The sequence below is a fragment of the Meleagris gallopavo genome, chromosome Z, assembly GCF_905368555.1.
Source record: "Meleagris gallopavo chromosome Z, MGAL_WU_HG_1.1, whole genome shotgun sequence".
NCBI lineage: Eukaryota > Metazoa > Chordata > Aves > Galliformes > Phasianidae > Meleagris > Meleagris gallopavo.
In genome coordinates this window covers 12,243,695-12,259,671 of record NC_139435.1, presented here as the reverse complement: position 1 = coordinate 12,259,671, position 15,977 = coordinate 12,243,695, and the positions used below count along the sequence as shown (strand labels likewise).

The 15,977-nt window shown below is 39.7% G+C and overlaps 1 protein-coding gene across 6 annotated transcripts in view; it reads left to right on the top strand.

Moving 5' to 3' along the window:
• LOC100545239 (LIF receptor subunit alpha) overlaps positions 1–15,977 on the top strand; it is an 88,881-nt gene that overhangs the window by 60,127 nt on the left and 12,777 nt on the right. For all 6 annotated transcript variants that reach the window (XM_085212703.1, XM_085212700.1, XM_085212704.1 and 3 more), the window contains 10 exons: positions 776–939; positions 1,513–1,687; positions 1,978–2,247; positions 4,205–4,334; positions 5,153–5,316; positions 7,906–8,051; positions 10,870–11,035; positions 11,183–11,253; positions 11,672–11,885; positions 14,699–14,878. In XM_085212703.1, coding sequence (XP_085068829.1) covers positions 776–939; positions 1,513–1,687; positions 1,978–2,247; positions 4,205–4,334; positions 5,153–5,316; positions 7,906–8,051; positions 10,870–11,035; positions 11,183–11,253; positions 11,672–11,885; positions 14,699–14,878 — 1,680 coding nt within the window. The remainder of the gene's footprint in view (positions 1–775; positions 940–1,512; positions 1,688–1,977; positions 2,248–4,204; positions 4,335–5,152; positions 5,317–7,905; positions 8,052–10,869; positions 11,036–11,182; positions 11,254–11,671; positions 11,886–14,698; positions 14,879–15,977) is intronic.

Sequence of the window (15,977 nt, the reverse complement as noted above, 5' to 3'; positions counted from 1 at the left end):
CAGGTTCCTCACAAGACATCCTGGGTAGCGTGTTAATCATTCTGAACATGTTGCAAGGTCTCAGAGTCTTGGCCAGTACCCAAGCTGGATAAACCATGCGTTTCAAAAACTAGATTTATACTGCACCAGGGCCAATTCCATTTGAACTGCTATAACCCTTGCTCCTCAGCCTATTGCTTCACCACTGTCCATTTGTAGAAGATATACTTCTGTTTAATCTCCCTGTCATGTCTCTATCATGATGTCATGTCTTCCCTATTTCTTGTATCTTAAAATCATATTCCTCATGATCCTCTCCAGACCCTCGTGTGAGCTTCTTCTTCTGCTCTCCTACCTCTCTGCTGTCACTTTTGTTGAGTCACCTCTTTACTGCTTGTCTCTAAAACCTTTTTCTTTTTTTGGTGGATTTTATGTCCTTTCTTCTTGTATTCTTACATACACTTCAATTCTATACACTTTATCTCTGTGGCATGGAGTGAAAGTTGTCTGCCTGCCTTCTACACATTAAGAAGAGTCAATTCATGATCACTGAATTACATGTCTGCAAGAAACTGCTACCTGGTGACTCATCGGCACCTGTGCTGTCCTCAGCACTTTTCTGCTCAAGTAATGACAAAGCACATCTTGTTCTAATCACAGAAGTTGAGTTACATGTTTGTATGGCTACTAGCCAGTTCAGAGCAGAAATGTGTCTGTTAAACACCTGTAGGGCTGGTGTTGCTGACTAATAATTTGAATATGTTTGTTGTTTTATTTCCTGCCCTCTCTTTTCAAGCATTTGTTCCACTCGCTCCACGCATTCTTAGTTTGACACCTGACTTTTCAACTTCCACATTAACTCTGAAGTGGAGTGATAATGGATCAGCCTTCCCATATGGACTGGATGCCTCTTGGGAAATTGAGATACTCCGTAAGGAAACAATGGAAGATGTCACACGAGTAAGTTCTTTTCATCCTTTATGAAAAGTAAATGTGCAGATTTTGTCTGCAATGTTGTAGTAGGTCAACTGAATTAATCAGTAGATATCTTGAGGTCACAGTATCTTCTAAATTTAACCAGAGTTTAGGAAACGACATCCCCAGTTTTTCTAACCTTATTTGAAATTCCATTACATTTGTTTTTTAGAAAGGAAAAAAGATAAAATGTGTATTCTCAGGCCAAAATTTACAAGAGATTCATGCTGGAAAAGTTGGGACATGGAGGAGGCCCTGAATACTGGGATACAATATATACCTTTTGAAATGCACAGCAAACTGCCTACTCTCCCTCAAATGTCTGCTGGTGGTTTGCCTGGCTGATGGTTTGCTTGACTGGTGGGCTGTTTAGCGTCTTAGACTCTTATCCAAGTGAAATCATAAGGCAATTGAAAGTTAAATGAAACACTGTGACCATTCACTGCGAGTTTATTACTAACTTCACTCACTTTCCCATTTGGATAACAGCTGTAAGATTATGTGTCTTTGCTAACAACATTCATGATCTCTTTGTTTTTTGGGGGAAAAACTTTGCAGGAATCTTACAATTCAAAACTGACCCATGAAGACATCATTCATTCTTGGAACTGGAAATCAGACATGCCTTTGGAGTGTACATCGCATTATGCAAGGATTCGCCATTATATTAATATAACACAATTTGATGGCCACAAGGATTGGAGTGACTGGAGCCCAGTAGAAGTAGTTCCTGGTATGTATGTTCCATTAGTATCACATGGGGTTTAAGTACTTTATGAAAACTAAGGCAGAGTCAGAGGAAAAGATTTAGGGCTGTGATGACTCAACGCTTTTGGGGGTATTTTAAATAGAGAAATATTTAATGAAATAAATGAAACCTCAGAAGCATTGATTTGGGTGCACTGGTGTACTCCTGAGTTAAGTTTTAGTTGACTGGCAGCATATTTATAGCAAATTGTTTTTGCTTTTTTTTTTTCCCTTTCGTTTTTTATTTTTCATTTTTGTTTTTTCCTTCTGTGATAGGAAAAGATACTGAGCCCAGTGGAAGTGGACTTTTTCCTCAGGACACTGTGGTGGCAGTGGGTTCAAATGTGACATTTTGTTGTGTCCATGAAGAAGGACGGCAGGTACAACGGATGTCATATGGAGCAAAAGATTATCCACTAATACGTCTGAGCAGTCGGAGCAGTGCAATCAGAGTGCTAAATGCCAGTGCTTCAGATGCCAGTGGGACAAATATAGTGTGCAGAATGTCTGAAAATGGGATGGATGGAACTGTCTTGTTTGTAGGATGTATGTATAATTATGTTTACTAACCTTCAGGAAATGCTCTTGAGACTCTCGGGTCTGCTAGAAAACATGCTTTCTTGTGGCTTTCTTGCTATTCCCTAGTTTTTGGCTAATGAGGATAAACTGGGATTTTACTCGTATGATTAATTTCATTATGGAAACTCCAGCACATGAAGAAGATGCAAGGGCTGAGTGGGTGAGGGGTGGTGGGTATCCAGTGAGTACCTGTGAGAGTCTCCTAGAACCTGTCCCATTGCATCTTTGCTTCTGGACCTCTATTCCCAAGGCAATTCTTCATTATCTGAAATACTTGGTAGTATATTAGCATTCAAAGATTTATCCTCATTTTCTGTCACTTTTGACGAACATGTATTTCAGGTTGTTCCTAATAAAGGCTAGAGTAAGAGCAAGAATTGTAAGTGAAGACTAATTTACCAACCAGTCAAACAAAAGCAATAAAACAGTTATGCCTGAAGCAACAACAGATGCTCATCCAGAGCAGTAACTTCCTGGGAGCTAATTACAGTGAGGGAATTTGGCTGACAGTTCATTTTCCCTGGGAAATCTTCTAAATATTCTTTTAATATTTTCTTTAAAGATGCACTATGTATCTTTTCTGTGTATCTTTGCTAGCCTCAGAAATCTCTTTCTGATGCAGCTACCTTTTGAAACAAACTATTGAAATTACCTGTTTCTTCTTCCCATTAATTAACAAATCTCAGAATTTTGTGTGCTTTCACCACAATGGTTATGAGAGTTGCCATCTTCCAATAGCTCCAGTTTTCCATTGCAAGCACCCATCTTGGAATTTAGAGTCCTGGACTCTTCTGGGACTGAAGAGCTGATTTTGAAAGTGTGTTCTAACTCCAACATGTATCTTTTGAAAGTCTATCTTCTTGCATATTCCATCTGTTTTAGAAAATGCAAAACAGCCTTTAATGACTTCTCAGTAGATGCAGTTTTTATGCTTTCTGTCCTCTGTTTGCTTTTGTGGAAGAGCCTTCCACATAAATAATCAGTGCTCAGTGAATGAAGACTATGATGATCTTCTAGGATTATTCCATACAGTACTTTCTGAAGAGCTAGGCTGTAGTGAAGTCTGTGTCCTTCCAGTGTTTCTTGTACTTGCCAGTGTAGCTGCTTAATGGGAGATAAGACTTGCCAGAATACTCTTCCTGATGAGGTGGGTTTGGAGAAAAGAAAGTAGAGGAAATGAATGTATATCCACAACATTTTAGTTAAGCTAGACCTTGCAAAGTAAATGTTAGCTCTTCTTTTCCTTTTACTCTTTTTAGTCTGAACTAACCCTTGCCACTGTTGTCTCATGTTAGTTTCCTTCTATATGGCAGCCATATAGATACTACTGCACTGCAATTTGGGGAAAAGTGTATGAGACTTGAAGTGAGGCTATGCATAGTCTCACATCAGCCTGGTTACCCTGTCTGTGTTGGCAGTACTGTCCATCTTCTCCAAAAAGGCAGTCAACAATGGTGCTGTGCAAGAGAGAAAAACACGCTTCAAAAGGAGAAGATGGGTGCTTTTAAAGCAACAGTGAAAGGAATGAGGGAATCATGGTTTGCTTAAGTTTTCAAATTCAGGATCAAAATCTTGCCAAGGGGAACATCTCTTTGACATGGCTTGCTTGGAGAATGCAAAGCAGTCGTGGAGCTGGCATGTGAAAAATTCCTAAATTGTTTCATTGTTAAACTGAGACTCACAGTTTTGTAAATGCCTTGACAGAGTTTTAATGAAGCACTTCCAAGTCAGAGCCTGAATCTTGTGAACTCAGGTTTTATCAGCTTACCTACACACTTAGGAGCCCAGAGTCAAACATAAATCAGTTGGGGCTGATAATAATAATTCATTTTATTTGTTCATTTAAGCATGTATTGCAGTTTCACTTACCACACTGAGATGGGAATACTTTGTCTAACTGTTTTGGTTTTATTTTATGCTACAGATGGCCCTGATACTCCTGAAGACCTCAGCTGTGAAACATCCAACTTTGTGATAATAAAATGCACCTGGAAACCAGGTAGAGCCAGTGGATTATACGGAGTACGTGGAACGAAGTACAGTTTAATTGAAAGGTAAAACCATTCAGCATTATAGGAGTGAAAAGGTAGAATTAGAATACATCCTTTGCTGGCTGTGACTAGTTGTTCCATGCCTCCTTATATGACATAGTCTTCATTGTTTGGAGCCTGAAATATTTTTGTGGAAGTTGGAACTGAACTCTAAAAACAAAATTATAGGAACCTCATTTTGCAAAATTGCAATGAGAATTGGAGATGATATTTCCAAAGACTTATGCTGTTCTGGACAAGGGCTTATTCTGTCAGACTACTGCCAACATGATGTAGCTCTGGTCTTGGGTATTACCAGCCTGCTTTTGATTTAAGAATGGCTGGGACTAATGGATGTATCCTGGGCAATGGACTAGTGGATGTATCCTGAGCATCAAATCTTAGTTTAAGTTTGGCAGGGCTGGTAGAAAGATGTTATGTATGTTTCATTTCCTTAGATCAGAAAGCAATCAAGAACATACTTCCAATGCAAATGTCTGCTGATCTGAACAAAGATACTTCGAATAAGAGACTTAGTTGTGACTTGTGAGGTGGTTTTACAGGACATACCTGTTTTCCAGGCTTTTGAGAAGTGGGAAGATGGAAATGTTATGCTAATGAAAGAGAGGAGTTTCTTGTGAGAACGGGGCAAGTCATAACTGATGCCACTTTAACTTGTACTGTGGTGTTAGATATGCCTCTGCAGTCATCTCATTCTGTAAGCCCTGTGTTTTAATGAATACTTTATTCTTTACTGTGTTTTTAGTCTAGACTTCTGACTGTTGATATAAATTATTTTATTCAAGAATAATCTTGTTCCCCCACCCTTTCTTACTTTGTAGTATATCTGGTAAAAATGTTTCCTGTGAAGTAAATGAAATGAAGAAAGAGCGTGTTTGTGGCTTTCCAGTTCTGGCTGATCAGAAAACCTACAGTTTTGTATTAGGAGTTTCCAATCCTATTGGACAAACAGAGGCATCACTTTTGGTTGACTTAAATCAGAGAGGTAAGTCTTGAGAGTTATGAAGGCAATCAGATAAGTTTACTATATGCTAAAGGTTTGTTTGGGGTTTGGAAACACTGACATGGTATGCTTGTGATTGTTTTGCTTTGTTGTCACAAGTCTTTTGACTCTTTTTGTGATTTGAACTTAAGAAAGCTTAGCACATGTCCTGAGGTAAAGATAGGGTGTACAGGGAGATGCCTGTACTGGATGTACTCTACAGCAGTATTGCTGGACTGTATACACTACTGTATGGATAAATACTGCTTGTGATCTAATAATAAGCAGCTCCTGTTTATGTGTTGCTTCATATTCTATTACAAATCAGCAATTAAAACTTAATTGTAACTATGAACTGCAATGGCAAATCATACCTGACCAACATGGTGACCTTCTATGATGGGGCAGTGGCTTCAGTGGGCAAAGAAGGAGCAACTGATGTCATCCACCTGGACTTGTGCAAGGCCTTTGACATGGTCCTGCATTTATCCTTATCTCTAAGTTGGAGAGGTATGCATTAAAAGGCAGGACAATTTGGTGGATATATAATTGGTTGGATGTTTGCAGCCACTCTCTGGCTGTATAGTCGGGTGAAGACTGGTCACGAGTGGTGTCCTCCAGAGATCCATCTTGGGACCAATATTCTTTAGTATCTTCATCAGTGACATAAATGATGGGATTGAGTGCGGTCTTGTCAATTTGCAGATGAATCAAGCTGTATGGAGCAGCGGACACAACAGAAGGAAGGGAAGCTGTCCAGAGGGTCCTGGACAGAATTGAAAAGTGGGCCCATAAGAACTTCAGCAAGGATAAGGGCAAGGTCTTGCACTTGGGTCGGGGCAGTCCCCGATATGTCTACAGACTGGGAGAAGAGCTCACTGGGAGCAGCTCTGTGGAGAAGGACTTTGGGGTTCCAATGGTTGAAAAGCTGAACATGAGCCAGCACTGTGCACTTGTATCTCTGAAGGCTAATAGTATGCTATATAATAGGCTGCATCAAAAGAGGGGTGGCTGGTAGGGTGAAGGAAGTGGTCTGCCTTTGTGGAGCCCTGTCTGGACTATTGTATCCAGGTCTGGGGCCCCCAACGCAAGAAGGATGCAAAGCAGTTGGAGCAGGTCCAGAAGAGGCCACAAAGATGATTAAGGGGCTGGAGCACCTCTTCTGTGAACTGGGGCTTGTTTAGCTTGGTGAAGGAGAAGATTTTGGGGAGACTTCATTGCGGCCTTCCGGTACTTAAAGTACTTATAAGTAGGAGGGAAACTGACTTTTTACACAGTATGTTAGTGATAGGATGAGAGTAAATGGCTTTAAGTTGAAAGAAAGGAGACTTAAGTTGGATGTTAGGAAGAAATTCTTTATTCATAAGGTGGTGAGGCACTGGCACAGTTTGCCCAGAGAAACTGTGGATACCCCGTCCTTGAAGGCATTCAAGGCCAGGTTGCATGGGGTCCCGGGCAGCTTGATCTGGTGGCTAGCAACCCTGTCCACTGCAGGGGGTTGCATCTTGGTAATCTTTAATGTCCCTTTCAGCCTAGGCCTTTCTATGATTCTGTACTTCTGAGTCTGCTTAAAGGGCAAAATATTGTACAGGCTCACACTGGCAGCATTTGGAGCATAAAAAGTCAGTGCTAAAATGAACTAGCAAGAGCATTACTTACTGTTGATAATAAGCTGTGATCATCTGCTGTTATGAACTTATTTCGTTGCACTCATGTTGTAAAGAGAAGAAGACGATCACCTTTCTCATGCTGACTCTCTTCCCTATCCTTTTCCATGCAACCACACACAGCTGTGGACTCAGAGTTTCTAAGGCTTGTATCTTTCAGCCATTCACTCTGTAAAGCTCAGTTTGTAGTTAAAGATAGCTCATCTTTATTATTTATTTATTTGTTTATTTTCATCTCCTAATGATAAGTAGCCTGAGACTAGAACTGTAGGAATACACAGGCAGGTCACTTTGGTATAACTTATTTGTTAATGATAAACTGGGCTGTTTTGCATCCAGTCAGTATGACTGCTGTTTTCCATTTGTTTCCTTTCCTTTCTTTCACTCACTGTACACTTAGCTCCCAATGTAGAGCACATATTTGCTCAAGGGCAACTGGGGCAATTCCAACAGCGGAGATTGATTTTCTCTAACAGCTCTGAGAAGTAGTACTGAATAGTCCACAAATTACTCCATGAAGGGAGCTTTGGACAAGGGGAGGTAAAAAGGTCTGCAGATTTTTAGTTCTAACTTGCCAGGTTCCCATGATTGGATGAATTTCATGCGTCCATGTAGTCCTCTGAAATAGCCCATGTTTCACTGTTTTGGTAAAATAGCTAGAGGTGAAATGTTTTTCTGCATCTCCAACCCCTTATGTATGCCAGCAGAACTCATAAGTAAATCTGCTTCCATGTTCAGTAACTGAGAAGTGTATCAGGAGCAAGGCTGTTTTATAGGTGCCTCTGCAGCGCCAGCGGTCCTAAGTGCTATTTGAGTATTATTTGTTCTTCTGATTCTCTTCAATCTTTCAAAACGTAATTTTTAAAATCTGAAATTAATGTGGTTTTCTTTTTCTTAGAATAAATGTTTTTTCTTTAATTTTAAGTTAATCCAGAAACTCCAGAAAAGTTAACTGTTTCTGAGAACAGCTCCACAAGTGTCCGTCTGCGTTGGTTTATAAATGGCAGCTTTGCTGAGATCAGGCTTCTGTGTCAAATTGAAATTAGCAGTGCCCACTCTGAGCAAAAACTGGTAAGTGTTATTTTGAGTGGATTTTGTTTGTTCAAATGTTTATCTTTTTTCATATCTTCATTCTGATCATCTTAATACAGGAATGGCTGGGAACTCATCTAGCACAAGTAGATAAAATTCTCCTCACTTTTATTGTTGCCTGCTGTTCTTTATTTTGCTTGTTTTTAAGTAGCTTAGGGAAAGTTTCAGTGTAGCTACAGTATTATTTGGCACTTCAAGAAGATACACTCGTGCCTTCATGCACAGTACTTTTTGCCCATTGTTTGAGTAACAGTCCTTGTAGTCTGTTCTTTATGCTGCAAAGTGTACTAATGTACATTCTTTTCAGGGTTTGGTTCTGCCCCACAGTCTTCCACGATGATTGTTTCTGACTGCCTCTGTAGTAATCTGTAGTTGATTTTTTTTTCCTCCTTTTTCCTTAGAGAACATTTTATTTGCTTGTTGTTAGCAATTGCCATGTGTATGACTGTAATACAGAGTTGCTAAACCTGCTCTTATGTCACTAGAGCAGAGATTCTCCCACTGGCGTATCAGAAGATAATCCTTGGTGAAGACCTGCAGCTGGAGAGGAGGTGGTGGTTTTGGGTGGTGTTCAGATTTCCAGCATTCAGGCGTCATTCCAGCTACTGCCCAGCATTGCTGTTCTGTCACTGATTGGAGCTGCATATTTATTCTGCTGACTGTCAAATGAGCTTAAGGCACTAATTTAGACACCAGCATCAGATACCAAGCGTAGGTGGTGGAAATATATCCCCTTCCTACTTACTGCCTAAAGTGGTGTGTGGGTGATTTGTATCAGTGGGGAAGCCTAATGGCTGCCTGTTCAGTTGGCCTCAGGTTTACCTCCAAGTTCTGTGATTGCTCATTGCTGGAGTGTCTCTGAGCAGCTCAGGTAGACAGGTGGTGAATTACCCAGCCTTGATGTAAAGAACCTGAACATATGAGCACATTAATCTCACAGACTGCTTTTTATCAGCACTGGTTCCTTAGGTAGTTTGTAGCAGGAGTATTCTCTTACTCAGTTACGTTTAGTAGCACAGCCTTGTACAAAGTCACTCAAGCCACTTCAAGAAGTGAAGCAGTTGACAGTGAACATACTAATTTTATGTGTGTTCTCTAAAATAATAGGGTAGTAATAAATACATACTCATTTTTTAAACACTTTTGAAGCGTTTACAGACTGTGGAAGCCTTAAGCTTGTCTATATTCTCTGTAGTGATATGTTTAATAGTATTCAGATACTAAGTATTGCAGAGAAAATCAGATGCCTTGGGAATTATCAGAGGAATTAACTTGCTTTTAGATGTAAGTAAAAGCTCTGACCAATGAGCTGTATTGGATTTTGGTGTTGTAGTTATAGATACTCTCATCCACAGTTGCCTGTATTTTCTGCTCCCAGCAGTAACTGCTTCTGCTGCAGTCAGGAGTGGAAACAAATTTCTGAGCATCACCCACCCCCAGCTCAGCTTAAAATGCCAAAAAGTAGCTTTGCACAGTTTTGTCTAGCCTGAATTACACTGTTTGAAGTCTGGAGTACTTAATTGCTTGTGAATGCTGCTACCAGGTCAGAAAGCAGGGCAGTGGAGGATGATAAAATGATACACTGCCACAGCAGTTTTCTTCACTGCACCTGTATCAGTGCTCTCCACTACAGATATTTTGAAACGCAATGCACAGCTTGGTAGAAGCTCTTAAGCATTGTCACATTGTCTTTGGTTGCTTAATAAAAAAGCTCCAAGAGTCCTCTGTAATAAAAAAGTAGCTGTGAAATTGTTATGGGTATTTATATGGCATTTCGAGAATGTTTTCAGAAGCTTTTCCATCCGTATGAGAGATTGTTGGCATTTTTCTATTTTTCAAGTTGTTGTTTGGCTTTAGAAATGCACAATTAGTTGCAGCTTGAAGTCACTTAGAGTCCAGTTTTTGGCAGCTGTGATGCACATGTGTTATAATTAGATTCAGTAAAGTGCATTCCCATGCCTAGGTTTTGGGTTTTTTTTTTTACATGGTTGTGAAACAGAAATACTTCATAGACTCGTGCCATTTTAAATAACAGGAGAGACTAGTTCTGTTATAAGAACTGTGAGCAGAAGTCATTTGGGTTTTACTTGGATGCTGTCTTTTGAAGGGAAAAGGTCTGTCTGGTATGGATGTTGCATGATAAGCTTCTTGGTTAGATAGACTGTCTTTAGCATGCCTTTGTGAATGTGTTTTAGGAGTAAGTCCTTTGTCTACTCAGTCTGCTGTGCACACTCATGGTGGGACTTCAGATTATGAGTACCAGATACAAAGCCTTGGCGGAACTTGTGAGCTAACATTTCACTGCTCTTAGGAGACAGGGGGAACTAAAGAGGGTTGGTGGAAGCAGCAGCCTGCTTTTGCCTGCAGAGCTTATCCTCTTGAAAGCTCACACTTTTAAGGAACAATTGCAGCAGAGAGAGTGTACGTCATATTTTTGTGCTACATACGACTTCATTTTGACAGACCTCTGAATTCTTTTCCTTTTTTAGCATGACTGCATAGGAAATATGTCTCAATATTTTTTTTATACTCTCCAAGCATAGTCACATTCTCACACTGTTTCTTTGTATTCTCCTTCTCTCCTTGGGAAGGCTGCCTTCTGTGAGATAAACAACAGCGATCTAGAATTTGACTGTAGCATTTTTCCAGTCTGTATTCTTGGGGAAAACACCATCTTTTTTAGGTGTTTCAGCATAAAATACAGGCAATACAGACTTTCAGCATAAAATACAGGCAAAAAAAAAATAATATATATATATATATATTTAGCAAGTAAAATTCTATCAATTTTTAACAGCACAATGTCTCCATGCCTGGTGGAAAGTTCTCAACTTACACAGCTCAGCTGAATGCATTGCACCCATACACCAAATACCGGTTCAGGGTGCGCTGTTCAGCTGCAGACCACTTCTGGAGATGGAGTGACTGGAGTGGGACAGAGGAACACACAACATTGGAAGCCCGTAAGTTTATCTGTTTCTTTGATAATAAAGAGTGAACTTGTGAAGCTATGTGCTTTTTAAAAGTAGCTGTCTAAAAAGCTAACTTTTTGATAGACCATAAATTGTGTACAGTACAGCTTGGAAAAAGAATCTCTTTCTTTATCTTAGCTCCTGCCAGAGGACCAGATATCTGGAGAGAGAGAAGCCCTTCTGGAAAAAGTCTAAGAATCTTCTGGAAGGTAGATAGGAAACTTAAAGTTTTAACATATGGTATAATTTAAGCATGAAAATCCGTTTTCCTACAGATTTATAAATGAATGAAGTTGATAGTCAATAAATCAGATTGTTTTTCTTAACTTTTTATAGAACCATCCATGGAAAAAATATTTTTCCCCAAATAAGAATTTATTGAAGTTTTGCACTTAAAACTTTAAAAAAGAAACATTTCACTTAAACAATTAAATTTTTAGTAAATCCCAGGTAGAAATGAAAAACTTAGAAACTTTTGTATTAACTTCCTAATTTACACTTAAGTTACTATCTTTTCTGCCTGTCCTATGCATTCTTCAGACAAGACTGGGATGCTAGAATCATATTATTCTATGTCTTCTTTAACTTTCTTCTTTCTTTTGTAATGTTTTCTTTGTCTGTTCATAGCCCTTATCCCTTTCTGAAGCCAATGGAAAAATTGTGTCTCATGAAGTGTCCTGCTACCTGCTAGAGGAATCACTGGAGCATAAAGAAGTCACAGAGCCCTCAAACAGTACTGAGATAAAACTTGGAAGAAATGACTGTGTAATTAGCGTTGTAGCCAAAAATCATGCAGGTTCATCTCCTCCTTCAAGGATAACAAGTGTGGAACTTCCAAGTGGTGAGTCCTCCCAGCAGAGAGCTTAGCACCTTCATACCTTGGGGAATATGTTGGCGAGTTTGATGATTGAAAAATGAGATGAAACACGCTTTGCTTGTTTGCATTTGGTCTTTGTTTCTTTTTCCCAGGCAAATGTACTGCATGGGGGAGGAAAAAAATTACTGCTTTGCTTTTAGGCTATTGTCTTTCCAGTTAATTATGCTCTCTACATAGAAAGGATGATAGTGTGCAGCCTCTCTCGCTATTGCTTTTCTAGAGACCTCCCGGGAGCAATAAGCATGAAGCTTCAAAGCATTAGCATAGTTCTCTGATGTTTAAGGAGCTCAGTTTATATCTGTGCATTCTTTTTGAGATACCGAGAAGTGTTACATGCTGAAGAGAATCAGAATAAATATTTGGAGGTGTTGTGTGCCTTTTTAAGAGAGGAATTGTCGGTTCAATGCTCCTGAGCTCTGCAGGAGAATATTAATTGGGCTGTCTGGTAAAATGTTGGCATCCTTGTGCTGGGAGCTGGGGTTTATAAAGAAGGTAGGACTTTAACTTCCTAATTAAAACACTGCCATTCTTGCTGTGGACTTTTGTAAAGTGAAATAGCTGAGCCAGATAATGATTTTCTGCTCCTAACCCTGAGCTTGTGGAGAAGATGATATCGCATGTGGCTATTGACAGTCCATGCTTCCCTGCTTGTCAGGAGGAGTGTGATCTCCAGAGACCAAACTTTTAGTTCTTTTAGCTGTTTTGTGCAGAGGATGTACTGCTTCTCCTCCACTCAGCAGGTACCAAAGGTACCGCAATCGTCCTTCTTCCAACTCTGGCTCTGGTAAGAAAATGCCATCTCCTGCCAGGAAGATGCATGCCTTGAATGAGATCTGCAGTAAGAGAAAAATGAACTTCTTTCTATGCAAAATAAAATAATAGCTCTTAATGTTTCTTGTGTTTCTCCAAAGCACCAACACCTAAAAATATTTTCTTATTCTGCTTCCTGAAGGGAAAAGTAATTGTACAGTAGCTAAATGAATAAAAATGCTTTTATAGCTCTTTTCATGCAATACCAGAACTAGACTCTAGTTGCTGGGGAAGTCTCTGTAATAGATTTGTGGTGTGGGACAGCAGTCATTTGTAGCTTTCTCTTGTAATGAGTACTTGGGATGTCTGAGGTTCCCCTCAGTGTTACCCAACTTGCACTCCTTGAAGGTTTGCTCCCAAGCTGGTATAGGAATTGTCTGAGTCACTGACTAGAGTCATGAAAGATGACTCATTTACTGAACTGGATGACATTTCTACCCAAACATCTTGTCTGGCTGCTTCCTGTGTGCAATCTATAAGTGCTTTCAGTGTCCATAAGAGAGCAGTGGCTCTGAGGCTTGAGATCTGCTGAGGTTTTGCGGAACCCAAAAACACAAACAAAGGATACTTTGCCTTAATTAATTTGTTGCTGTCTGTGAAAAGTGCTGTTCAGTGTTCAGGACACATAATCTGGCTGTAGACTCCTCTTCTACAGCAGTGCTATAGTGCTTCTCTCGCTGTAGATTGCAGCTATAAATACATCAAAATGAGCAATACTGCCCTGGGTGAAACTCTAGTCTTCTGGCTCAGGAAATAATATTGAATATGGTGTATTTAAGCATTTTAGAGGGTATGTGCTCACTATAAAAACAGGAAATTTTCATGTCAATAGGAAAATTAAAGCAGTCTAATTACAAATATGCTCTTCCAGCATCACAGAAGAGTGATTTCACTGGATGCATAGTACTTTTTAGGGAAAAATATTACAAGACTTCTGGAATTGATTTGTCTTTGTTTAACCAGATGTAGCTTTTTTGTCTAGCTAGCAAGCTAGAAAAATGATTGTACACTTAGTATATGTTAATATTTTCTAGAGCTAAGAAGTCCTTCATCATTCACAGCATGTCTGCAAGAGTGAAGTTTTCACAACACTGCTTTTTAAAAACTGCCATTGCCCTTCAACCTTCCATGGTTTATGGATTTAATGACATGAAATAATAGACTCAATAGGGAGCATAAATGAGAATACTGAATAAGAAAAACTCAAACCCTGAAATTGTTTTTGAAGATCAGTTGTGGGATCACAGCTGTTACGATGGCCTTTGGAAAACATCTCTTAGCTCTGCAGGGTCCCATCTGTCAGCCAGGGAGGGAAGCTGCAGGAATCAGAAGACATTCTCAGATCTGATTGGTTCAGAGGCATCCAGACCTTTAAAAATCAGAAACAAACAAACAAACAAAAAAGGCATTGCAGGTTTGCTTTGGTTTGTTGTTCTGTTTTTCTTTAATTTATTTATCCTTGGTAGCCTCAAATTTCTGTGAAATTCACCAAGGACTCAACTTTTGCTGTTGATTCTCAGTGAAAAATAAATGTCTGTGGTCGGGCGAGTGACAGCAAGACACTCTGACAGAAACACAAAGCAAACTGTTAGCTGAAATAACAGCAGGAATTTGTAGCTGCAGGCTCCTGCCAAATTGGTGTCAAGTCAGATTTGAACCTGCCATTTGCTGTAAATCCTTACCTTGAAAAAGTGCTTTTTTAGCCAGTCCTGAGCTGCAATACTTCTCATCATCATACTTAAGACTGGCTATGGGATTTGCTGCAGGCTACATCTGATTTCCAGCACTTGAGAAAGCATAGCTGAGTGTGCTGCTTTGAATTTCACAGTACCAGAAACGCACTTCTCATTGCTAGAAATCACTGCAGTTTATAAAACCTTTGTGCTGCAGCTGGAAGTCTTTCTTTCAGCTTTGACTACAGATAAGTGTCTGGTCTCTGATGGATTTTTTTGTCATCTTTGTTGCAGACAATGTCAAAACAGATCGAGCTGTGGCAATGGGGAATGGAATTTATATTTCTTGGAATTCTTACCCCAACATGACCTGTGGCTATATAGTAAAATGGTGTCATTCATCTGGGTCGGAACCCTGCAGTGTGGACTGGCAGAAATTTCCTTCAAATACAACAGATGCAGTGATAAAATCTGGTAAGTCAGAAGTCAGTTTTTGAATTTTTCTGGTTCACAGCCTGAGTAGCAAATGAAGTGAGAGCAGTACCGATGCTGTGGATCAAAGATTGTTGCTCTGTGCTTGTGTATACAGATGAACTTCTCCTTGGCATTACATTTTTTTAAAATTTCTTACGCAGCCTTACCAAATCCAAATACTAGTCATCACTAAATTATTAGCATCATGCATTTATTAACTATTTTGAAATTACCTTTTCTAGCTACACCCAACAACATCCTGTTACAGCATAACACTCAATGGTTAATCTAGGGCTCAGGAGTGTGTTTGGATTCTAAACATAAAAGGCACTGCTCAGGATGAGGGGAAGACTAATGCATTGTTTTTACATCAGGCAGATGTTTTTGGTTTTTTTTTTTTCAAGTGTGACCTCCATGTGTTGAATTACTTTCAGCAGTTAAAGTTCTATGGAATGGGGCACATTCCAGGTCTCTAGGTGCTAGTGGGGAGATAGGGAAATGAGTTTCAGCTGTTGTGGTACTAGTAGAAGCAGAAAAGACCTAAGAAAGATGTAGGTTATTTCTCTGCTCCCTGTATATATGTATATTTACTTTCTATATATAAAGCTCCCATTAGAGAAAATGATTTGAAACTGTGTACACAGAAAAGTTGGGGTGGGTGCAAATTTAGTAGGTGAGCTTTCCTACTTGCAGTTACAGTGCTGTTTCCATGTTATTTTTGTTTGTGCTGGCTAGCTCTTGCTTTTTCTAAGCAGACAATACTGTGTCTGTTCTAAATGCACTGCTCAACTCCTGCTCTCTTTCCTGCGATGCTTTTTGAAGTGTGCTGTGAGAGTTTCCAGACTGTGGGGGCTGGGCTCAAGCTGCCACATTTACTTCTGTGTTTGGTCCTTCCAGAAGAGTCTCACCATCTGGACCTGAACCCACATAACTTCTGTAGTGGTCCACAGAGGCTGCTTGTTTAGGAAAAGATTAATTGAGGTTCAGATTGAAAATACGGACCTGCAGATATCACAGGAAGTTGTAAATTATTTATACAGTGTACTGTTAAAAATGTATGCCTCTATCAAAGGCATACAAAGCAGAAGTTTGACTGTCT